The 24,299-nt window shown below is 48.1% G+C and overlaps 2 protein-coding genes across 2 annotated transcripts in view; one reads left to right on the top strand and one right to left on the bottom strand.

Moving 5' to 3' along the window:
- The window catches only part of CACNA2D4 (calcium voltage-gated channel auxiliary subunit alpha2delta 4), a gene marked incomplete at both ends in the record, with an annotated part of 120,669 nt that overhangs the window by 60,898 nt on the left and 35,472 nt on the right, over positions 1-24,299 (top strand). The gene's annotated exons all lie outside the window — the stretch shown is intronic.
- On the bottom strand, positions 13,631-19,927 carry LRTM2 (leucine rich repeats and transmembrane domains 2; the record flags this gene model as incomplete). The annotated part of the gene is made up of 3 exons (XM_082280073.1): positions 13,631-14,085; positions 15,571-16,161; positions 19,861-19,927. 3 exons carry the CDS (start codon positions 19,925-19,927, stop codon positions 13,631-13,633), a joined length of 1,113 nt encoding a protein of 370 aa, XP_082136199.1.

The following is a 24,299-nucleotide window of genomic DNA, read 5'->3' as shown; positions in this document are numbered from 1 at the left end:
ATCTGTGCAGGAGTTCAGCTGTCACTTTGGGCTGTGGATGACGTCTCTTTCATTGCCTGACCTTCTTGCTGTTCAACTTCCGTGGCTGTCAGCTGGCTGCCAGTCCCCACAGGGACAGGTAGGGTGAGGTTCTCTGCCATGGTTGTCGTGTGTCAGGGGTGGGAAACAGACAATGGGGCATGCACATGGTGCCCGATAAAAATAATCCAAATGGGCACTTGGGAGGTGTGGGTTTATTTTATACAACACTTCTCTCCTCTGTTTGTATTGGAACTTGCTGTTCTTACCAGCAGTTATTGGACCACAGTGAAATCGTTATCCCATGACAGCAGCAATTCATGCAGATGGATTTGGGGAGAGCCCTAGGCAAACTCAAACCAGGGGTAGAGAAGAGAAATGTTGTCTCTGTTTTGAAGACAGAGTTTTGGGGCACTGAGCTATCAAGACCAGTATTTCTACAAGAGCTCTGTACTCACAGCAGGAGCAGATTTTAAAAATGTATTTTGATTTTTTTTTTTCAAAAGAATTTGAAATCAATCAGTCTGAAAAGCAGGTAATGAGGAGTAATTTTGCCATTTTACCTCTGGTTAGAATCCAGCCTCTATCAGTGTGATGGAAGCTCTTCATTTGAAAAGCAATTCCTGGCCAGCTTGATGTCTCTCCTCTTCCTTGGTCTCCAATTTTGGCTACCTGCTGTCTGCTACCAGCAAGCAGGAACAGGAGGTGCAGGTGGCTTTTTCAGCAGGACTGTTGCTGTGGCATTTTTCGAGCTAATCTGCACACAATTCTGTATTCCTACAGTTTTGTTGCTTGGATGGATAAAACATTTCAACCTTCTCTCTGGAAAGTGCCAGTAGCATCAGCAGAAGCTGTTAAAATGCACGGAAATAAGCTCTAATAGCATAAGCCCCTTTTCCACGGAAATAGCTGCATATAAACTGGAGAATTAAAACTATTTCACTAGGCCGGTTCGGAAAGCAGCATTAAGATACCCATACAAAATATGAGGGTAGCTGATCTCTTGAATGTGTGCTGCAGTATTCACAAGGAATGCTGTCCCTCTTTTCATGCCAAAGGTTGTGCCAAAGTTGTCTAAGTGCAGAGACTTCTGTGAGTTCCTGAGGCAACACCAGGTGCCTTTATGGAAATCCTGGTCCCCCCGGTGTGCAGTGGTAGGATGGATAAAAAGAAGGAAGACAACTCATTTTCAGCCCATCACCTGCTATGTCTGGTCTCTTCCTGGTGCCAGCCCCTCCTGGCAATCCCGCTAGCCCGAGCAGTTTCTCACGTATCCATTTGATCCGGCAAAATCAGAGACATCTGAACAGGCTGTGCCCTGGAACTGAGTCACAGAAAGTGTTAGGGGCACTCGTAAGACAGAAATGCTGCTGGTTTTAGTGCTGAGAGCAGCTGTGCTGTCTCCACCTCCCAGCACATCTGTCTGGGGGCTGTCAGCAGTGGGTACACATTTGGCTGCCCTGAGGGTTGAGCCAGTATCCCCATGGCATGGGGCCACCGGTGTGCCAAAAGCAGTGTCTCTTGCACCCTTCATCCACCCGTCTGCCTGCCTGCCTCCCAGTGCATTCTACTTACACACTGAGCCCTGGGGGACACCTGCAAGCACACAGGCTGCTTTTTGGGGTGTTTCTGGGGCCCACACAAGCTGTTCTATGAGCCAGACAAAAGGGAGGTGGTTGCATCATTTTGCACTGGCTCTGGTCTTACAAACTTTGCCTTTCGTCAAGGTTTGGCATCAGTGCTGGGGCCACATGGTTCCCTTTTCAGAGCTGATTATCCTCCAGCTGGGTCAGTGAACAGGCAGAGAGAGCAACATCTGCCTGCAGAACTCCATATAGATGTCTCCATGCATAGACAGTAACTGGGGACAAGAGGGACAAATAAGTCTATTTTGACCTCAAAAGAATGCTAAAAATAGTCACATGGGGCATCTTTCATAGCATTCTGCTCACCCTGGCTGGACCTTAGCAATTTCCTTTTCTTCCATGGTGTGTGTGCTGCCTGCTTAGGCTGTAAGATCTTCAGCACAGGGACCATGCCTCCTCCCTGTGTGTGCAGACATTGTCTATTGCCTTGGGATGCGTCCTTGTCTGGAGAAAAAATCGAAGACAACAGCCAATTTTGTAGAGTAAATATTCCTTTGTAGGCTCTGCTGAGTGCCTGACTATGTACACTGCACCACTTACCAGGGAAAAAGCATAAAGGGGTGAGCCCTGCCGTCCTCAGCCCATGCAGGCAGTGCTTCACCCAGCACAGACCCTGTGGGTAGGTTCCTGTGCCCAGGCCCTGCCCTCACCAGCCCTCTCAGGGAATTTTCTCAATGGGACCCAAACAAAAAATTGTGAGCAAAGAGTTTTCCCATTTGGGGTCTGGTGAGGCATCTCTCCAGGACATCCTCAGCCCCGGAGCCTGTTCCAGGCTGGAGCTCCAGCCCAGGACCCCATTCTTGCCTGTGCCCAGCAGAAATCTGCTCACCCTATCACCTGCCGCCTCTACAGCTCCTCTGATTGCCATGGTTGTCACTCTTGAAGCAAAAGGAGCCCTTGACACTGACTCAGGGGAGACTTGCATATAGCTGGATTTTTTAGATTGGCACCCAGCGCCTTTGCCATGTTCCCTTTGCTTGCAAATTATTTGATACCATTTTAATTCTGAGCCGAATTAGAGCAGTGCACGGGTTGCCATAGCAACCATTTCCTTGTGCCTTTTGGTCTGACTCATTGCAGACAATTACTCTTGCGCTCCAGGATTCACAGATGTGATAGGAGAAGAATCATGTGCTGGGCTTTCAACTTCTTTTTGCTTTTAATTTCCTTCCCAGCCTCTCTTCCATTAACTCCTGTCTACCCAGCATCAGCAGGGCCCTGTATCCCTGCACAGAGGTGCTCGTGGGAGTGCGTAGGATGTGTAGATAAGCGATGTGTGAGGGGATTTGTGCATATGTGTGTGCATCTGCATACGTAAACAGCTCCTGTGCGGTGTGCTGTGACATCCTGGGATCCCTGTCTGCACATCTCGCTGGGGACGTGCACAGACACTCAGAACCACTGAGCAATTTGCACCTATTCCTGTCTGTGGTGTTTTCCAGGTAGGTCCAGGATTGATCCCTGTGGCCATGCAGTTTTACCCAGTGTGCAGGGGCTGTCAGTAAGCACTGGGTATTCAGGGGGACTCACAAAGTGCAAGGGTCATGAACGGTGCAGGACCTTCCACTTGAAGCTGTGTGAAGATCCTCAGGCTGCCAGGCAAGCGGCACTGACACCCCTGACACCACCTAAATCTCTGTGTGAATGCAAGGCCAGTTCATTACCCTGCTCACACCTATCCCCACAGTGCCCCATGTCTTTTATCCAAAGTGCATGGAGTAAAGTGCTTTGTCTGTAGTCTTAGCCCAGGTATAGCTGATGTCCTGAGCTGTATCAGCACCTACAGCTCAGCAGAGGAGCAAAGCCACATGAGAAGATGCTGAAAAGGATCACATGAACTGTCTGTAGATGTAAGGATGAAGGAGCTAAATGTCACAGCAGAGGAGGTTATGGGAAATGTCTTGTATGATGGTGTAGCTTAAATTCAGCCAAGGCAGAAGCAGACAAGTTTTGCAGGGTGAGAACCGCAGAAACTTAGCAGATCTGAGTACAGCTCCAGCCTCCTCCTAAGATACATTCCTTCAACCACCAAAATCAGCCCAAATTCTTTTTCTCCTGCCCGACCTGTTACCTAAGGCACAAATCTCCCCCATCGTAAGGCTTTGTAATGGGACTCTGACTGCCATCCCTTTTGCTTCACAAGACCTTTTACTTCTCTTCCTTTCTCTCACTGGGTTACAGAAACCCCACTGATAGGATCACAGATAATTCTGGTTAGATGGCCCCTCTACACTGCTGCCCTGAGTGTGTGGAGGGTGTTCTGCTGCTGGCTCCTGGCACTGCTTTCACAGGCAGCTGTGCAAAGTCTGGAGTGTGGGGAGGAAGCAGTTGAGCTTTTGGGGACAGTGTGGAGCCCCCATTTCTGTGAGGATCCTGATTCTCTTGCCCTCCATCTGTCTGCCATGACAAGCAACTGCTTAAGCTGGCTCTGCAGGGAGAGGCTATGTGGAATGGAAAAAAGACAGCAAAGAAGGCTGCCTAGCCCTGCCCTGCCCTGCCCTCCCTTAGAGGTCAGAATTGTAAGGATAAAGTGAGGATTGCTTACATATCAAGCTGAGTTAGACCTTGCAAAGGAGGTTAAAACAAACAGCATAATATTCTTCAGCTATTTGGAAAGAAAAAAAAAAAAGAAAGAAAGAAAGAAGAAGAAGAATTAGGGCCACTTGTGGTCAATAAGAGTGAAGTTGGGATCAAGGAGTCTATAGTCTGAGCCAAAACCAAAGAAGACTCTGTGCCCAAGTTATTGATAAGGACAGAAATATCACCCTTGGGGAAAGAAACAAGCTGACTACTGTGATTAAGCAGCTCAAGCTGATTAGTGCCCTCCCAGTGCTGGGCCTGGGTGCTCTCTGGCCCTGGGAGAGCTGGCACATGGAAACACACACTTACAGCAAAGGGCTTTTTTCAGCTCTGCACACAGTGGTGACTCCGTGCAGTCTGGAAAAGTGAAAATTCAGCAGTTAGGACTAAAGAAGGATGAGAAATAAGTTTGTCAGTCTCAGACTTTTAAGTGTGACCTCTGCAATGTTTGTAGAACTTTAGAGGAGATCTTCAAGGAAAGTATAATTACTACCAAGCAATTAGGGGAAAAGAAAGGCTATATGAGTTTATCAGGGCTGGATAACACCAGGCCAAGCCAACAGCTTTCAGATGATTGTTTTCCTGGAAGGCAAAAGAAATTTCAAAGGTCTCATCTCTGTATTTCAGTAAAGCATTGATACATGCCACATAAGAAACAATTAGTTAGACTGGAGAAGATCAAGGGAGGCAGAGGAGTTGTAAAAGGGAGGGAGGGAGGGAGAAGGCAATCTGGGAAGAGAGCAGCAGCAAGATCAGCTGTTAAAGTCTAGCAAAAGGTTACTTGTTACACTCCCCGTGGTCACCCATGGGATTAGCTAATATTAACCTGAGACCCTGACTCGGATAGCTGTGGAGAGTGAGGGAGTATCCTAATAATTCAACAGTAGAAGGCATTGCTACTACAGGGAAGGACCAGGATATTGTAGAGAAAGCCTTATTTGACCTTGGCAGGAGTACCAGAAACAGAATGAATTTCAGTAGTACGACAGACAAGGTCATATGCTTGACAACTAATAATAGAAATCTTCTGTAAGCTGGGAACTCTGAGAGATCTGGCAGAGAGCACAGCAAGCAGGACTAGAGGCAGTCTTTGTCTTCTGGGAACTGTTGAGCCAATTTTGCCAAGTCTCAGTGAGGATCTTCAGTGTGGATCATCAGCATAAGCTGTTTTGCTCCCTGATGCCCACATAAAATTCAGGGAACCATTGTCATCTGCCAAGATCTGTCCTGAGAACCTTGCTGAAAGGCAGATGGATGGACTTAATGGTAGACATACCCTGAGAAAGCTCAGGAAAAAAATGCTGGAATCTTCTGTATTAGGTGGTGGTGGGATGATGGTGAGTCACAGTGTGATGCAGTTATGGACAAAGCAAATGCCGTGCTAGTACTCAGGGAGGTGTTCCCAGTGGGAAAATACATTGATGCTCCTACCCAAAGCCCTGTGAGACCTCTCTCTCTAGTCTGTGTTACAGTTTTGGTCAAAGGAATACAGGCTGAGACAGGAGCAGACTGGACAGACAGATGATGAGAGGAAAAGGAAGTCTGACTCTGTGAGAGGAACCTGGGAGCACCCAGCTTCTTTAACCACATGCAGCCGAGGCCAGAGCAGATAGGATTGCTGCAACAAATGCATCTTGGGGGACACGGTTAAACTGAAGCACACAGTTGTATGGAGATAGTGTAGTATAGGCAGGCCAGCAAAACACTTAGGGTGCAAAACTAGAAGTGGGATTCTGTCTGTTAGAGTACTGCAGCTATACCCAGAATCTGAGTATACAGACAACGCCTTTAAGCTGGAGCTTGAAAAGTATGTAAGAAAGTGGTGGTGCCTTGAATAGAAAGAGCTGAGACTCTGTTAGCCTGTCATCCCTTCACCAGGGAACAGCTGAAGTCCCGGGTGTCACCATGTCACAGTACAAAAACCAGCAGCAAGCAAGGTGAACACTCAGGGAACTTCCCACTCACTGCAGCATTCCCCTTGGGTACAAGGCTGGGCATTCTTACCCTGTAGTTCACACACTACAGGATTTTAGTCATGACTGAATAAAAAGGTGTTTGTTAATGCAGGTGAGAGTCCCAGCACAGCACCTGGGAGGCAGGAAGAAGCTAAGGCTGACCTAAACCCCTCTCTCAGCTTTTGATGTTGTGGTGGTTTCTCTTGAGTGCATTGGGTTTTGCAAAGTAAAGAATCGTGAGTAGAAAAACCCCTGCTTATGGTAACAAGCCCTTGAAAAGCAGATGGGGATGTGGGGGCTGATGTGTTTTGTGGCAGCTGAGCAGTTGAGCAGACCAGAGAAGGGAGAATCTGAGAAGCAGCTGGTCAGAGGCACTCTCTGAAAAGGGGATGATCAGTCACAAGAAGATGAAAATAAGGGGAAAGAGAAGGAATAACTGGGGAATCCAAGACATTTATGTCCAGTGAAAAATATGTGAAAAATAACCATATGAGGCCATGAGTGGATGAAAAAGTGGAAAATGCTGGAAGGGGATCATCCTTTTAAATAAAGGGCTAGATTTTCTCTTGCCAAGAATTGCATAAATCTGGAGGCTCATGTTTAAAATGCACTGATTTTGTACTACTGTAAAGGTAGTTATGAGTAGGATCAGAACCACTTACCCATAATCTGCCTCCCTCAAAATTACTTGTTAGGGTTTTGTCCTAGCATTCCCATTTGCCTCCATCTTTAAAGCAGGAACAATATTCACACAGCCTAGTGAGTGTGCTGTGAGACATTCTTTGGTGGGAAGGAGTAGAGAAAAGTGGCAAAAGTCATGTAGTATCTACAATATAGAGCACAGACAGTAGTGAATGTGGAAAATACTTCTAAAAGGAGGAGAAAAAACTGGAAGCAGTATGACAATAGGCTACAGTGTTGTTCAGAGGTGAGGGAATGCTTTCAGTGAAAGGCTTAATGAACTCAATCTGCCTGTTGTACCTAAAAGAAGACAGAGATTATTTGATTTAGAGTATAAAGTGCCTCCACAGAGAGAGCTGCTGGTTACTGAAGGTTCATTTTTTTAATCTAGGGGAGAGAATAACAGAAACTGTGACAGAAAAAACAAACAGATTGAAATGAGTTAGTAAACGTGAATGCTAACAATGAGCATGAATAGGTATTGTCATAAGATACCGAGGGAAACAGTCTTTTTCCCTTTCTTGAGTGTTTTTCTAATCAAAGGTAGATGCCTTTCTGGAAGATTCGACTTCGCTGCATGTAAATACTGTTGGTATTTCTACAGCATAGCTTCTCTAATTTCTGTTTCATAAGCTAAACAGATTGAGCTCTTTAAGCCTTTCACAGGAAGGCATTTTCTGCCACCCTCAAATAATGTTTGTGGTTCTTTTCCACACAATTTCCAAGTAGCGTGCAATACACAGAAGGTCAGACTGGATGATCTAAAGTCCCTTCTGGCCTTTATATTCTCTGAATCTCTGCCTCTGTGAATTCATTAATGTTTGCAAGCTCCCAGAGAGCTGCCAAAGGCAAGCACTATAGAAATGCAAAGCACTGTTGTTACTCTGCATGCATATTTCCCTTGAGCTTTACGCGGGGCTGGTTGAATATCGCGGGGTATCGTCTGTGTGTATTCCCTCAAATGAAATACCTGCATTCCTCACTCCTGCAGTTGATTTCCTGCGGCTGTGCTAACAAACAAGTTTATTCCCAAGTTAGGACTCAGCAAAAGCAAATGTGAAGGGGCAAATCTCTGCCTGGAGCCCCAAGCAGAGAGCGGCACGTTGTTGTCCTGGCCCAGAAGCTCCACGCGAGGCAGAGTTATTATTAGCATCACGCTTTGCTTTCTCCTTGGATCCAGGTGCCCTGCACATGGCCTCTGCCTGGCTGCAGCACAGCATCACTGTGGGAAAGACAAATCTGGCCCTTGTTGGGTGCTTTTCCCCCACTCCCTAAAGGGAGCAAAGCTGTGAGGATGCTGCCTTGTCCCCATGTTTCCAGGGCTGCGACAGACGTGGAGAGCACCCCAAAATGACGCAGGAAATGACGCAGGAAATCTTTATTTACTCACATGTCCTTCTGTAACTGTATTCATTGGTGAATGCTTGTTGTATTTCCCATTATTCTTTTTGGTCCTCAGAAATCCCGTGCTAGGACTTGCATTTATCTGGTCAGAGGATAGAAGCTGACCCTCTGACCTGTGCTTCCAATCAGTGCTAGCAAACACTCTTCAAGCCAGCATGGTGGGCTTCTGATGGATGAGATACTGAGGAGGAATCCTATTTTATGTATTTTACATGTTATATATACAGAATTACGTGGTTATGTAGGGTGTTATATGTGTGCATGAGTAGGTATGTCAGCAGGACAAACGTGTTTATCAATATCAAATAGTAATAAAAATAATAAATAATAAATCAAATTGCAGAAAATGGCAGCCTGCTCCCAGATGGTTCATGAAGTGAAAAACCCTAGAGTCATCAGATGAGTGTGTTGGCTTTGCTTTTTTTCTGCTCTGTGTTTCTGGTATTATATGAACTGCTGAGTAGTATCTGTGTGCACTCCTCTACCTACCTGGCAAAATTAGATTAAACTATGTGTCATAGACACCATGCTATTAAGCAATAATGGTGATTCTCCTGCAGCACATACCTTTTGAGCAGAACAGATGTCTCAGCTGTGAGCGGATTAAGAGTAGCTGGGTTCTGCTCCCGGTTTCTCTCTGAAGATCAGACTGAGCATAGCAGGGTGGCCGAGTATAACAGTGTGAGTAGGGTGGCACAAGGGTTTGCTTGTGGTGGGGTTTAACATCTTTTGCGTTTCCACATGCGTCAGGATGAGCTTATTCTTACAGCAAGGGAATGTGATGAGTTGTGTATGCTTAGCACTGAAAGTGGCAAAGTGGGGAATTTAAACTTCTTAGCTGTGTGTGATAGACCTAGCCAGGGAACAGCTGGTGGACAGACTCTTTTAGCTCTAGGGGTGACAGCTTGTGTACTTGGGGGTGCAATAGGATTAGACAGCATTTTCCATCCATTTCAAAATAACCTTGCTCAAGAGGGTCAGGAATCTGGAGATGTAGGAACCCATAGCTCCCTATTTGTTACATTATGTTCTAATTTAAAAAAAAAAAAAAAAAGCTTTTGGAATCAAATTTGACCTGAATATAACTCCATTGGCTCCTGCGTTCTTACACTAGGGATTAATTTGGCCCTTTCTACTTTTATGTAATGAGCTGATTGCCACAGTATCTTATCCTTGTTACACAATCACCCTTGGCTGGCTGTGTCCCTGGAGCATTCTGTGTGTGTGTTTCTAGATCTAGGATCTCACCTTGACTGACTGTGTGTTGAGTCCTGACTTACACTGATACTGTGTGTGTGTGCGCGCGCACGGTCACTCCATCTTCAGACTGTGTACAGACAAGGATCCATCTGTGGGAATCGAGGGGCTTTCTCCTTTGGTTGGCTGTATCCCTGTGGTATTTGCTTTTGCAGTGGGTAGGGAAAGAGTGAATGTTACCATCAGAGATCTCATTTAAACAAGAAGGAGCATAGGAAAATACATTCTTTATTATTATTCTGTAACAACAAGCCAGAAATATAATATACCTTTAAAAATTGTCTGTCTCATGCCAAAGAAACCTCCATTCAATCATTTTAGAAAATCTTGTCGCTCTCCCTCAAATGGTAACAAAAAAGAAAAAGGAATTACAAGTGCTATCTGTTCCCTGCAAGGAATGTGCCTGCCTGTCCCACAGGTGGATGTGTGGGGAAGAGGAGCGGGGGGAGCAGGAGGGGCGTTCCTGGTGGCCCTGCCAGCCCTCCATCGCCCTGGCATGCGTTGGACCTGCCGGCCCCAGAAGACCCTTTCCTGAGGGCAGGCACCTGCATGTGGCATTGGAGCACCTGCCTCAGCAAAGGGTGCATCCAGGGGGATTTCCCCCATGCCCAGCTGTGCCTGCAGGGACAACAGGAGCTGCTGTCCCCACACAGCAGAGGAACCTGTCGGCTGGGCACACAAGGAGCACTGGGTCTCATTCTGTAGCGAGCATCCTGTAGGAGAGGCTCCTTTCTGCCCGCTCGGGATGCCCAGTTCCCTACAGGGCCCGTGGGCAGCGCAGTCACACCAGGGCAGCCTGATTTCCAAGGGCACTGGGGAATGGAGAAAGAGCCTGTTTGCAAAGAGTGCCATGAAGAGGGCCCTTCCCAGTGAACCCTGTTACTCTGCTCTGCATGTGAAAGGACAGGTCCTCATCCTGCTGAACAGAGTATTTGCTTTCCAGTGGACTCCTCATAGCCTGCCTTCATGTTTCCCAGCAACACTCAGTTCTCCCCTTTCCTGTCTTCTCCTTTCCTGGGTGGGTTTCTAAACATAGCAGTCCCTTGTCTAGGGTTGAGATAAATCCAGACTTTCTGCCGTATAAATTAAAACAAAAAAAGGAAAGGATGGGCAAGGTCACCACCAGCCCCACAACACAGGATATAGAAAATATTATTAGCAACAAAGAAAAATTGGTCAGGGCAGGAGGAAGTCACAGGGAAGGTGCAGGAAAAGGAGGATTTCACACCCTCAACCCCTGCATTGTCCCTTACCTTCTTCCCATTCATTTCACCTCCAGTCTATTCCCTTAAAAACAGTCTCTCTCTTATCTCACACACACACACACACACATACACACACACACACACATATATAGATCCCATTTGTTTTGTGCAATATGTCACCATTATTTGATGCAAGTAAAATATAGATCTATAAATATACCGCTCTGACTTAAGTCCCATTTCAAGTATGATTGCGGAGTCCAGTATGGTAAAGGGAGAAGTTCCCCTGAGAGGGAGGTTGGGGAGAGGTTTGGATCCAGCAGGCAGAGTCTAGTCCTGGCTTGCTGGGAATGTGGAGCAGCAGTAACACGCATACGGAGTCTGCAGTGCACCAGTTCTGCCCTTCAGAGCGGGCTACACTTGGAGCAGATGGGATGGTTGGAGTGGCTGTACAGTGCATGGGGGAAGAGTCCTTCCTCCTCATGTCTCACCAGCCCCCCTCCTTCTCTTCCTCTTCCCCACAAACAGTGTGCTGGAAGCGGGGGGAAAGTGTGTGCGCACACTGGTGGGTGGACTGACTGCTTCTCCCAGTTCTTCCTCCGTGGCAGCCTGGTCTTCTGCTTCCCTGAAGAACATCCTCCCCTGTCCCATGCATCCCTGTGTTGAAGGGAAGTCATGCTAAAACAGTCCAGAGCGTCCTGTCTCCTTTACTCTGGTGACCCTGGGTAGACCAGGAGGGATTTTGCCACTCCAGGTTTGATTAGTGATGTCGTGTGCCCATGAGTCGGTACAAACACCCGCCTGGGACCAGAAGGAGTGAGGAGCCAGCGTGCACTGCTTCCACAGGGGTCCAGTCACAGCGAGCAGGCGGGCTGTGAGATGTCAGACGGCTCTGGGATTCAGATGGAGCAGGTGGAAGAGGTGATGTGCCCTGGCAGGGTCCACCCACAGAGCATGCAGGGCTCTGAACACAGGTTGCTAGCGAAACACCCTGCAAAGCTGGGCTGGCTGCCAGCTTGTTTCCTGATGGCAGGGATCACACCATCCACAGGCACTGTGGATGCACGACCTCCGGTGTCATCTTCTGCGCCCAGGAATACCCACTGTGACGGGTTAGAGCAGGTTACCATGGCAATGTGCGCTCTCCCCTGGAGACAGCATTTTATCCCACTTCCAGTGATACAAAATGAGTCCTTATGTTGAGTTCCTTTCAATTTTTTTTTCCCCTCTCACTTTGTTTTTTCCCTGTCAGGTCAGAATGAGCTAAGACTAATAGGAGGCACTGCAGTCTGAGGGCTTTAAAATCTGGTTGGGGGAGGTCACCCTACATGACAGTGGCAGTGTGCACGGCTCTGTGTGTGGGCACACTCGGGTGCAGCTGTGGGTGGCACTGAACACCCCAGTGATGGTGAAGGGAGTGCCTGTGGGCTCTGCTGCCTTCCGTGCCAGACCCCTCCTGGGCTCTCCCACAAGTGCCACGCTGTGTTCCAGGTTCCAGCCTTCACCTCAACACCCTCCAGAATTCTGGCACTCTTTTTTGGTCACCCCGGCTGCATCACCTTGTTCCACACACCGTGCTGGCCCCTGTGCCAGCCATGGCAGCTCCTGGGTTGTGCGACTTCTTCCCCTGACACCTTCCCCTCGGCTCACACTACTCAGCACAGCTTACACGATTGGTAAGCCACCTCCTCCTCTAGTCTTTCCTGATGACCCACTTCTGATCTGCCAGTCAAACATTTCTAAATGGAGGCTTCATATCCTTACCCTCTCCATTTATCAGAGAAGACATAAAATAGATAAGAACACACTTTCTTTTTTTTTTCATGCTGTGTACTTATTTCCACAGACTGGTGCTGTAATCTCAATAAATTTGCCTCTCCCCACCCTCTCCTGCCAGTTTCCACTGGCTCTGCACTATGGCTGAGATGTTTTTGTTACTCCTCAGTGGTGTGTATGTTTTTTGCCTGAAGCAGAAGGCGATACGCACTACTATGATCAGGGTAAGGTAAAGTGGCTGAGTGTATCCATGGCTGCATGCAGAGGGCAGGTCAGTATGGGCATGTGTGATAGCTCTGCATGGGCAGGTGGGGTGCCTGGATGCCTGGAACCGGGACTGGCCATGTGTGCGTGTTGGGATCAGAATGAGTCAGTGTGTGTGTGTACAGGAGGATGACTCTGGGCCTGTGCACCTACAGCAGGTGACGTGCGTGTCAGCTCAAAGGTTTGGACTTGGCCAGGAGCAAAGAGAGGGACACTGTGCTCCCTGGCAGTGTGTTGGAGTGATACAGGTACCTTTCCTCCTCTAAAAGTGAGAAGGGAAATCTCCCACTGACTGTTGCCCTACCCTAGGGACCTTGCCTCCCTTCTGATGTAATCTTGCCAGCACTGGTTTGTAGGGTAGGCAGCAACTTAGTGTCACACAACAGCAGCGACCTGACAGTGAGGCACGGACACTTCTGGTGCCCTGCTCCCCACATAAGGTTTCACACAGCTGCTCTCTGTTTGCAGAGAACTCTTGACAGGGTACAGGACGACTCAGGACCGAAGCTGAGAGGATGACACAGGTTCCCAGAAGGTGCCAGCTGCCTTGCAGCAGGCATGTGAGGGAAGCTCTGTGCAAGGGCATGAGGCACAGCAAGCACTCGAGGTCTGACTCTACTTTATTTGTCTGGGAGGGCCCAAGGGTGAAAGGGCACAAAATGGGCCTGGGGCAGAGGAAAAGAAATTGAGCCAGGTGCCCTGACCCCCCAGAAGCATGTTGTACTACTTGGGTGAGTGGAGCAATAGCACAGTCTGTCTGGGAAGATGTATTTTGGGAGGACCCCATGCTTGACTGCTCTCAGGTACCTTTTTTCATCGCTGTCCCTTCCTTCCTAGAACAGTTTCACGCCACAGAAGAGATTTGTTTTTGTTCTTCATGTTCACCCTCTGTGTCACCCATGAGTGGCTGCCTCTTCTTCAGCTCCCGGTGGTACTTGGCCATGAGGGAGGCATAGATGCAACCATAGGCAGCTGCCACCACCATCATGATGCAAACGATGCCACAAACCACCCCTGCAATGATCACAGTGCCAATAGCCCGGCGCACGCTCACAGGCCTGTACCGCTGTTTCTGAGGGCATCCCACACTGGGCTCCACTTCTGTTTCTGGGCCTGATTTAGATTTGGAAGGAGTTGGGCTTCCTTTAGTGCAAGGTGGGCCAGTATTGTCCAGCACTGTAGAGCTGTTCTCGTCATCCAGCTGGGAGCAGTAGTTAAACATCTCCATGGGCACCATCCGCATGTCCTTTCCTTTCAGCTCCTTGGGCAAGGTGCAGGCCAGCTGGTCGATTTTCCCACCTGTTCCAATAGAGATAACAGGGGTGAATCACAGCTTCATCCCCATACAAAGGCAGCAGGGTGAGATCCTCAGGCAGGGTGAGTTCACGGGCCTCCATTCACACCTGCTAAAGTATTTTCCCTGCAGAAGCTTCAACCATGTCAGCTGGCCAGTGTGCCTCTGCCTAGGTTGGGTTTGACACTAGAGCTCCTGGCACATGCTATCTGCATAGGCATCTTTCAGGCCAAGATATGAAAGCCCTCTGAAACCATTTAAGTCAGCCTCATACTGTTTAGTGAGTTATGTAAGTGTCAGTAGAACCACTTTTAAAAAGAAGAAATTAAAGCAAAAAGATAGGACCCGGCTGTATCTTCTCAAAAAAACAACAGATACACATCTCATTTTCTGACAACTAATCCATCTCTGTGAAAATAATGACAGATGTTGAAACAAATGCTTGAATGAGTTTGGGCAATTTCTTTGGAAGGGGAGAAAAAGAGCAAAGTTATGTCTGTGTGCTTTGCACTGACTGTGATATGGCAGTCAAGAAAAAAAAAATTTTAAAAGTGAAAAGTGGTACTCATATGTTGTTTGATTCTGCTCACACAAATGCATATTTCAGACTGCAGTGTAGCCATAGGCAGAGATAATCTCCTTGCAGCATGGCTGTGAGCAGCAGGGATGTGACAGCTGACTGTTGCTATCCGCGTGATTTGAGACCCTTTCCTACTCATTGGTTCCAGAAACAGAAGGTCAAGCCCTCAGTCGTCATTCCTGTAAAATGTGCCATCTTTCTTTGAGTTGCAGCTCCTGAAAGCATGTCATCCCATCAGCATTCCTGATAAGTGACATGTACCTTTCTAGTCTTCTGTGTTTCAAGGAAAATCTGGAAATACAAACTTGTCAAAGACTGCTCAGTTTGAAATGATGATTTTATAGCCAGCCTGACTTGGGGCCTGGCTTGCTAATTTGAGCTGTAGGTTGGGTTCTCCAATATTAGTTGCAGTGTTTTTCCTAAGTGTCACTGTTTCCTAGGGTTCTTTTGTTGGCAGCAAACCTGAGGCTTTACAGCCAAATCTGACTTCTAATTCTCTCAGCTTAAGAAAGAGAATGGGATGGTTATTTCCGAGTGTGAAAAGCATTTCTTCTCTTTAGGCAGAAAGAGTGAGGTGAATTCGTAATCCTAAAATTTTAATGTTACTTGAGGAAAGTTCTTTCTTCTCTCAAGATTAAAAAAAACAGGTAACAGTTCAGATTAGAAACAAAACAAGGAAACAGGAGATCTAGGGCTGCTGAGGACTTCATAGACCGGCAGTGTTGCTATATGAAGGTGCAGTGGCACTAAATTGTAGCAGGGTCCTCATGCTCTTTGGCTGAGACCTGTCACTCCGGTCAGCCTGACCTGCCAGTTGTATCTGCTCCTGTTTCTCCCCTGCCTGCCTTTGTTTGCCTTTCCATGGCACAGCAGCACTCCTCCACCTGCCTCCCGCAGCGCGAGCACCTACCTCGGTAGGAGAACCACTCCATCCAGTGCTTGAAGTCTCGGAGGTTGCAGTCGCATTCCCAGGGGTTATCCCCAACCTGGAGCTGCTGCAGGCTGGTTAGAGGCTCGAAGGTCACCCTGTCTAGGCTCTGCAGGCGATTGGACCTGAGAGAGAGGGAGCGGAGAGCAGGCAGGTCGTCAAAGATGCCCGAAGGAATCTGGGCCAGGCCGTTGATGGAGAGGTCCAGCTGGCGCAGCAGGGCCGTGTGTTGTAGCAGGTCCTTGTCCAAGGCCCGGATGCTGTTGTTCCTCAGCTGGAGCTCTGTGAGGTTCCCCAGGTCACTGAAGATGTTCTGAGGGAGCTGGTCCAAGAAGTTGTTGGATAGATCCAGCCTCTGTAGAGCAGAGAGGTTGGAAAACACTGCTCCTGGCAGGATGCTGAGTTTGTTGTTGAGAAAGAGGAAGGTCCTGGTGTTTGTGGGGATGTCTGAGGGAATGGAAGAGAGGCCCAAGCCACTACAGTCCACTTCCAGGTTGCCACTGTTACACTTGCAGGAGGAAGGACAAGCAAAGAAGGACTCAGCAGCACATAGTGAGAGCCAGCAGCCAAGCACTGGTAGGTGAAAAGCAGGGAAGAAAGAGGGCATGGATTAGACGAGTGCTTTCCCATCCTCACCCACCACCGACTACAGCACAGCCCTCACAGCAGGGCTCTTCACTGCAGTGCCCTGCAGTGTAATGACTTTCCTCACAGCTACATCCCTTTACTGCTGGCCTGCATCCTGACAGCATGACTTTCCTCTTAGCCTTTTTTTTTAATGAACAAGCAAGTAAATATCCTTCCAGTTTCACAATGGAGTCAGAACAGTGCATCCCAGAGGGCTCTGCTGAGAGACACTGGAGCACTGGTACCTGTCAGAGGAGAATGGAGCAGAGAGTGGTGGGAGGTGTCACCTCTGATAAAGGACAACTCTTTCTAAACAGTCAGGGTAGAGAGACGAGGGACCAGGTATATTTAAGAAGTTCCAGTTTTTCAGGAATAGATATGTTATTAAAAAGCTTTTAAGAAAAATGAAAATAAAGCAACCTACATTTCAGATGTGCTCCTGTAGTTTGAATCTTAATATTTGTGATAGATAAGACTCAGATCTAAGACTCTAAATCACGGTATCATTTGCTTAGCATATTCACAGTGTGTTGTATGGGCCTTGTGTCCACTTTTTAATGAATTACATTACAATACAAAGGGATGACCAAGAAAACTGCTAAAAAGTAACAAGGAGTCCCTAAATCACTGGACACCTGGTTCTTGCCATTGCTCTCAAAACAGTTCCTGAATCCCATAGCAATAGCCCCAAAATAGCTCCTCTGACCAAAACTGCCCACAGCAATGGAACGAGGAAAAGAAGTGTAAGTTGGTAATTGGCAAAAGGAGTGTCAGGGAAAGGGTTAACACGCACACCCCCCTTTCTCCTGCACTATCTCAAAGTTAAGGTCGGACAATCCACAAATCAGCATTTCTTTAGAGCTGCTCTGGATTCCAGACATGGGGCCAGATCCTGCCAGTGGCACTGGTTACCAACCTTCCCTGGGAGCCAGTGGCTTTTCAAACTCTCATTTTTGTGACAAAGAAGCATTATCAACAAGAAAGCAAGCTTTGTGCCTCCTGTCATTAGAGGAGTGGGAGTTATGTTTGAGCAGACTATGTAAAACATTTGCATCCTTCATCTTAATGCCTTTTGTGGAATTGAGATTGCACAATGAATTCCACTATTCTTCAGTGTGGGAAGCAAATTCAGCTCCCTCGCGGTTTTTAAGGTGACAAGTTTGAGCATTTGACTAAAACTGAAGCAGGTTTGTCTGTACATCATGCCTGTCCTCTCCCTTTCTCACTTTTCTTCAGAGAAGGCAGTCACTTGGGTTGGTAGAGTCTTTTTAGAGGTGAACAGTAGCTAAAGTGGATGCATTTATTGTCTCACCATTCCTTCCTGAACTGGAAATCAGGTTCTTCTGTCCTGCTTTTCTTCAAAGAACCAACAAGCAGGTGTTTGGCTTCTTAATCCTAAAGGCATTGAGAAAGGACTGCCACAAGAGAGGGAGCCAAAGGAGACCCATGCTCTGGAGAAGGTCTGCCTGGAGCAGCTTTGCAGTCAGCTGTGCTCTTCCTCTCCTCCCTTGTGCCACTCTCTAGAGTTTAGTCTGACCCACAGCACATTTTTGTATAGCGACTTTGCTTCTGTCAGTGTTGTGCCTTCATACTCCAACCCTGTCATCCTGCATAGGGCAGGTTTTGTGTTTCCAGCAGTCCTTGTGCAGATTGGCAGATTCGTGGACTGGTGGTCTAAAGAGAGCTATCCAGTTTGAATCCTAAGCTATATGACTTTATCAAAGACCAAGGGATGAATGTTCAGAGATAATATGTCAGTCCTCTGTTATTTCATCCGTCTTTTGCAATTCTTCAATAATTTTTTACTGTCCTACAGTTGAGATCTCAGGTGTACATCAGCCCAGGCCATGCCAATAAATGTGCTCTTTTAAGGAGAATTATGGATCCTTGTGGTGAAATGCAAGACAAAGCTTTATCCTGAGCACCTCTGTGCTTTCTTGTCATGCAAAGGCTGGGGCCCACAGCAGAAAGTGCCATGAAAATAGATCATGGCCTATGGACTACTGCAGTACAGGTACTGACTGGCTGGCTGATATTTAATTCTGTTCCGACTACGTCACGCTCTTGTTGTAGGGAGAGAATTAAAAGAATGGGAGCTGGAGTGGGGAAGGGAAAGAGCCATGAGTCACTCAAGTGACCCCGTCTTTTCCTGGATGCTTAACAAAAGCCCAGTATTAATAATAGATTGGCAGCTGTGATGATGAGATAACACTTAGCTGCTTTGTACACCAAGAAAGGCAAGAGCAGCCCGTGTGTAATGCTATACAGGTGGCATTCTGTTCAGGGCTTATCTCTCAGAATGCCTGGCCGCCTCCGGCGCCGACTGGGTGGCTGTGGGGTTCCACCAGTGTGTATGCTGGCAGTGGCTGGCAGGAACAAAGTCTCAGGCAGCTGGCTGTGGTTATGTTCAGGAAATGGATTTATGCCAAGCTTCTGCAGCCATGTAGGATATGCCAAAAATGTCTTGTTGTTACCCATATATTGCTGTATGCTTTTGGAAATATTTTACTAAAATCACACAGAGAAGAGAAAGTCTGATTTTGTTTTCATTTCCCTGCAAGAAGTGCATCCACGAGGATGTGAGCTGAGGCCAGGGAATTCATTGCGTTGGTTAGGATGCAGCTCCACAGGAAAGGGAGCCAGGGAAGCAATAGACAGAACTTGAAGCCAACTTCCAGCCCTACAGAAGGATGAGTAATAAGTGGTTTTGTGTTTGGGGAAGATGAAGTTACTTTGTGGGGTGTTTGGTGACTCTAGTAGGTGGCAGAAAGCTGATCCAGGTATATCAGATTAAGTCAAGACTCAGTAGCTTTCATTACAAATTATTTATACAGTCTAGTCTGTGAGGATGGATTACAAAGATGCCTGCTTTCTGGGGAAGGAAATAATTCCCCCAGCTTCTTACAGCTGCAGCTCCAAATGGGATCAGGAGGACTGGAACAAGGGAAACCACAGACCTACTTGGTGCCTGGGCATGCAGTAGTGAGGGACACGCTCCAAGTGTCCCCTTTACTCTGCTGTGGTCCCCAGATGCTTCTCTGAGATGCAGATACATTCCCAGAAGCCCCACATCACCCCAGCAGTGCCTGCTCTGCACTCAGGGGTACTGTAGCAGCTGCCCCAGTCCACTGGGAATATGCACAGGCTGAACATTTACAATTTAATTTGAAAGAGAGCTTCTTTATTTACTCTTTGATTTTCACTACATGTGGCAGTGCCCAGTAGGAGAATTCTGCCTTCACATCCTGCATGTCCTTCTAAGATCTGTTATGACTTTTGCTGTGAAGAGCTGTGCATAAACCCCAGCCACAGAGAGGAGTCTGCAGCTTACAGGATACTGATTTGAGAACTGTTCGGGGTGGATGTTTGTGCAATGGTGTCTGTCATGCTGTTTCTCACCTGCCAGGCCCACTGGAATTCAGAAGCAATCATCACTCACTGTCCCACTTTAAGCCCATCTTCAGCTTCAGAATATCACTCTCCCTCCCAGCTAGCCTGGCCTCTAAAGGAATCAGGAATTAGTTCAAACATCTCCATTCTTAGCTGTCCCTCTCCCCTGTTCTTAACCCTGATGTGACCTATTTTCTTCCCACTCCCTTGACAAACAGGAATACTGTACTTGGTACCTGAGCAGGCATTACTTACGACAAGCCTCCTGCCAGCTCATGAGGAACCTGCTCCTCCACCGGTGGCCAGCACTTGTAGGCAGCATCGTTGTCTTCTCCAGTGTGCCTTCACATCCAACAGCCAGCCTGGCACACGGCCCCAAAGGGAGAAGGAATGACCTTGTAGCCTGCCTGCCAGATCCTGGAGTGGGAAAGCAGAGCAGAGCGGATGAGATTCACTTCCCTGGGTGCAGCACACGGGGCTGAGCTCAGTGCTGTCCTTTCCCCTCCCCAATGAGTGTTTTGCCTTTGAGGCATCAGTTCTGTTTTGGAGGAGAAACGGGGGATATTCCAGGAGGCGCAGCACGTTGAAGGCGCAACATTAATTCATTTTGAACCTCACGGTGCAGAAATAAAACCTGATTCACCTAAGTGCCAGAGAGAAGTTTGTGCTTGAATAGCCTGCCATGGTAGCTACATTAGCCTCATGCTCAAGGTTAACCTGATGAATTGCTAAGGTGACCCTGCCAGGGCAGCAGACTCTGGCTCATTCGTGTCGCCTCCATGCAGGCTGGTGCCACCTGTGCATCCTCTGCCTGACGCACGGCTCAGGCTCACTGAGAGCTGGGCACCAGCGGCTGCCAAGCTGCTTCTCTCCCCCCTCCTCCTCCCCCCACTCCACCACACCCCCCCATGCCGTATTCCCTACCAGCACTTCCTGTCTGTTTTAAGGTAAAATGGATGTGGTGGCTAGAGCAGCACAGCTTCAGCTTGGGGATTTCCCACTGCAGCAACTGCAGGAGCTGAAGAGCGAGCGAGCCTCGGAGGAGAAGGAGAAGGAAGGACCTGAGGCGGGGGAGACTGAGTGGGAGTGTTGAAAAGAGAGGAATTGCATCTTAATTAGTAGAAGGAAAAATCCTCAGTTTAATTAGAAACCCAAAGACCATAAACTCTCCCCTGACAATAAGTGACTGACAACAGGTTTCAACTTCCCTCCTGCTTCCCTTTTGGATACAAGGAGGCAGGAAAAATGAAAACACCACGAACCCTTCTGTCCCCCTGCGTACTCTCTGACGTGCCACCCACAGTCGCAGCAGCAGTTAGATGGACACATTTCAACCAGAGTACAGAAATAAGCCATTCTCCATCCCCTCTGAGGGGCTCTGACAACATCCATAGCGGCTGTTTTAGCTGGGTGCTGCACTGCCACCAGGACTCTCTCCCCACACACGTGCCAGGTGCCTACCCTCCCCCAGGCTCCCAGGACTGATTTATTTTATATGGGAATGTAAACCACCAGGAGATATTAAAATTAGCATCTTGATGAAAATTATGAGCAGGTTCAGTACCTAGACTAGCACATTTGCAAGGCTGTTTAGATCATTTACCTAAATGCCAATGCACCAAATACCTCTCATGGTACAGAAACCAATTCAGCCTTCATCCGCTGCAGCCCCCCACTCCCCAAACTGAGCTGGAGCCCTTTCCCTGCAGTCCCCCCTGAAGGAGAAGCTGCAACAAATAGCTGTCCCCATTTGGTGCTTGCGCTCGACCTCACTGAGGAGACTTTCAGCCTCCCCCATAGAAACGTCTCCATCCTAAATGCCACCCCTGAAGTCTCCTGTCCCCACCTGTCCATTTCGAAAAGGAGGATGAAAAGCCACAAGCACTTACCTGGAGGGGTTCTGCCTGCAGCCACTTCCACCCGACTCCCCGGACACTGCCCAATTACAGCCTCTTCCTTCCCTCTCCCTCCTTGACTTTCACTCCCCAGCAGCAAGCTTTCCGTGTGCTCTATTTAACTCCCTACAGCACTGGAATAAACGGCAGAGTTAAGCTGACAGCCACAGAGCCTTATCTGCCTGCTGGATAGCGCCAGTCGATCAGCTCCAAATCCTGTTGCCAAATGATCACGTCCTTGCTCTCAGCATCAGGGGCAGCCGCCTGCCATGCTCTGCCTTTCCCTCTTTCCCCACCTTCACTCCGTCTAACTTTGTCAGGGTTATAGATAGCTCTGTTCCTTGTGCTCTTGCCTTTTGGCTCTGTTTTGTAACACCCCATCTGTATCAGCTGGCTTGGTTCCAATTAGGGGGGCTAAGCAATTAAAAAAAAAAAAACCCAAAAAACAAAAAACAAACCAAAACCAAAGCCAGCTTCCTCGGGTGCTTTGTGACACGGTTTCCCTCTGCAGTGTCCCCTCAGCCCGGGCCCCCGCTCAGGCCATGCACTGGTGTCTCTCCCACCGTGCTCTGTGCAATTCATCCACGCCATCCCCAGGCGACGGTGGGGGGCCGAGGACAAGGCTGGAACACCCAGGCACGAGGATGGGGACAGGGTCAGGGTTTCTACCCCCAGCTCCTTCTGCTCTGGCAGGTCCAGCTCTTGCACTCATTTCTGGTACCTCATGGGCGCCTCTTTCCCTCAAGCAGCACCAAGGCTCAAGCAGAGAGTGCAGGGTGGGAGGAGCAGCCATGTATAAATAAGCCTTTTCCCTATGTTTAGAATTTATTACAGTGCATAGTGATTAACACCTGTTCAGGCTTTAATGCTGTCTCCTGCGCTGCAACATGCACAAAGATGGAGGGGCCTTGATAAACCCGAGATTATTTTAAAGCATGTCACATATATGCCATACTCCATAGATAGCAGCCACCCTGTGTGCACTCATACACGTGTTTCCAAGACTTAAAAGCAGCCACCTTCATGTACAAAGGCACAGAGTCACCAATCTAGCTTACATTTACAAGTGTGTGCACAGAGTTGGGCTTGCACATGTGCCGGGGACTCTTCTGTAACCCATATTTATTAACCTCCGTGTCTTCACAAAGCTGCCTGCTTCTCCAAGCATAACATATGGTTATGCTCAGGTGGCAGAGCAGTAGATTTGGAATACGTAGAGGTTCTTGGCTGCTGAAGGGTGAGGGTCAATGGGCTTCTGCATTTTTACCTTGAAGAAGTATGTTCATGGAGAAATTTAAATTCCAAGGATCCAGAAGAAAACCAGTTTCTCCTATGCATCTACTGCCCATAAGAACATTATACCCTTAGTGATTAATATTCCACAGTCAGGAGAGAGCAAGGAGGCAGAGAGGATTTTTAAGAGTTTCTTTTTTAAAGATTTCCTCTGGCTTGTCTTGAATTCTGACTTAATTAGCAGTTTTCTTGTGGCCCAAGAGATGCCTTCTGCTCTGCGGAGCACCAGGCCAACTGCGCTCACTGCCAGTGCCGCACTGGGAACGTGTCATCTTGGGGCAAGTAGAACCTGCCCACACCTCAAGCCTCTGCAGAGCAGCACCAGATCTGTCTGGCTGCTTTCAGCCTGAGAGTCAGGGATTTTTCCAGCAGCAAGCACTCTGCCAGACCTAGGAGTGCTCCCTGTGTGCCCCCAGCTCAACAAGAGAGGCACCATGCCACCTCTTCTGAACTTGCCTGGCATTGCTTGGGTTTGGGGGCTCAAGGCTGGTCAGCATTGCTGGAGCTCTGAATGCTCTGAAGTCACCCAAGGGCTCCACAAACCAGGCATTAGTCTTTCTCATGGGCTTTCCAGATGGTTCCTTCTCCCTAGAGCAACATGTCAACTGAACGCCCTATGATCCATGGGGCACGGTGTCCAGAGCTTTCTTCCATGTGCTTGGAGTTGAATGTCTTTCCAGATTCTGGAGAAAACAGGGTAGCCTGTGGGGCTAGTGATGGCCTTTTCTTATTACTGTTTCAAATAGGACAGTAAAAGACAACTTTTTTAGTTTCAGCTCAAAGCAACAAAAATGAAATCATCCGTTTCTGGCCCATGGGCTCCAGTGGCCAAAAATACAGCTGAAGTGCCACTTGGACATTTGGCCTGCTGTCAGACTCTGGAGGACTCTCTAATGAGGATTCCCCTAATTAGATTGAACAGCAAACCTTACTGCTGGGGGCAGGGAAAGGGAAAAAAGGGGATTGTAATGACTCTGCAGCCCTTGCCAGGGCCTAAAATCTACAGCAGGCACTATTCCTGCCTCGTGCTTGCTTCTCTGTGCCCAGACACTGGTAATGTTTGCAGTATCACTCCAAAGCCATAGCTTTTGTGGGGAAGGTCCCAAGGATCGTGCTAGAAGGGCGGGGAGGGTTTCAGTTTACTGCATCCACGCACTGGTTAGTAACTCTTCCCAATTCCGTGTCACCTTCTATCCAAAGCTTGCCATGTGCTCTGTGAATGGCTCTTACCGTAGCTGTAGGTGGTGTTATTTTGTGTTTAATGGCCCCCAGAAGTAAGGCTGAGGTAAGAGCTGGTAGTGCCTCTGCTCTAGGTAGGTGGATAAATCTATCCCATTCTCCAGACACCACCACTGAAGCTGGAGACACAGGTGACTGTGTCACTAGGATGAGACACTGTCACAAACAGAGTCCAGCAACCTCTGTCTGTGATTATCTCTCCAAGTCCCTTGCACTAACCCTTGGATCATGGCTGAGGGATCAGACTCCGTTAACAGCCTGGCTTAT

Source organism: Coloeus monedula, assembly GCF_965178545.1.
Source record: "Coloeus monedula genome assembly, chromosome: 4".
NCBI lineage: Eukaryota > Metazoa > Chordata > Aves > Passeriformes > Corvidae > Coloeus > Coloeus monedula.
The sequence above is the reverse complement of the archived record's forward strand: the minus strand, read 5'-3'. Positions and strand labels throughout refer to the sequence as shown.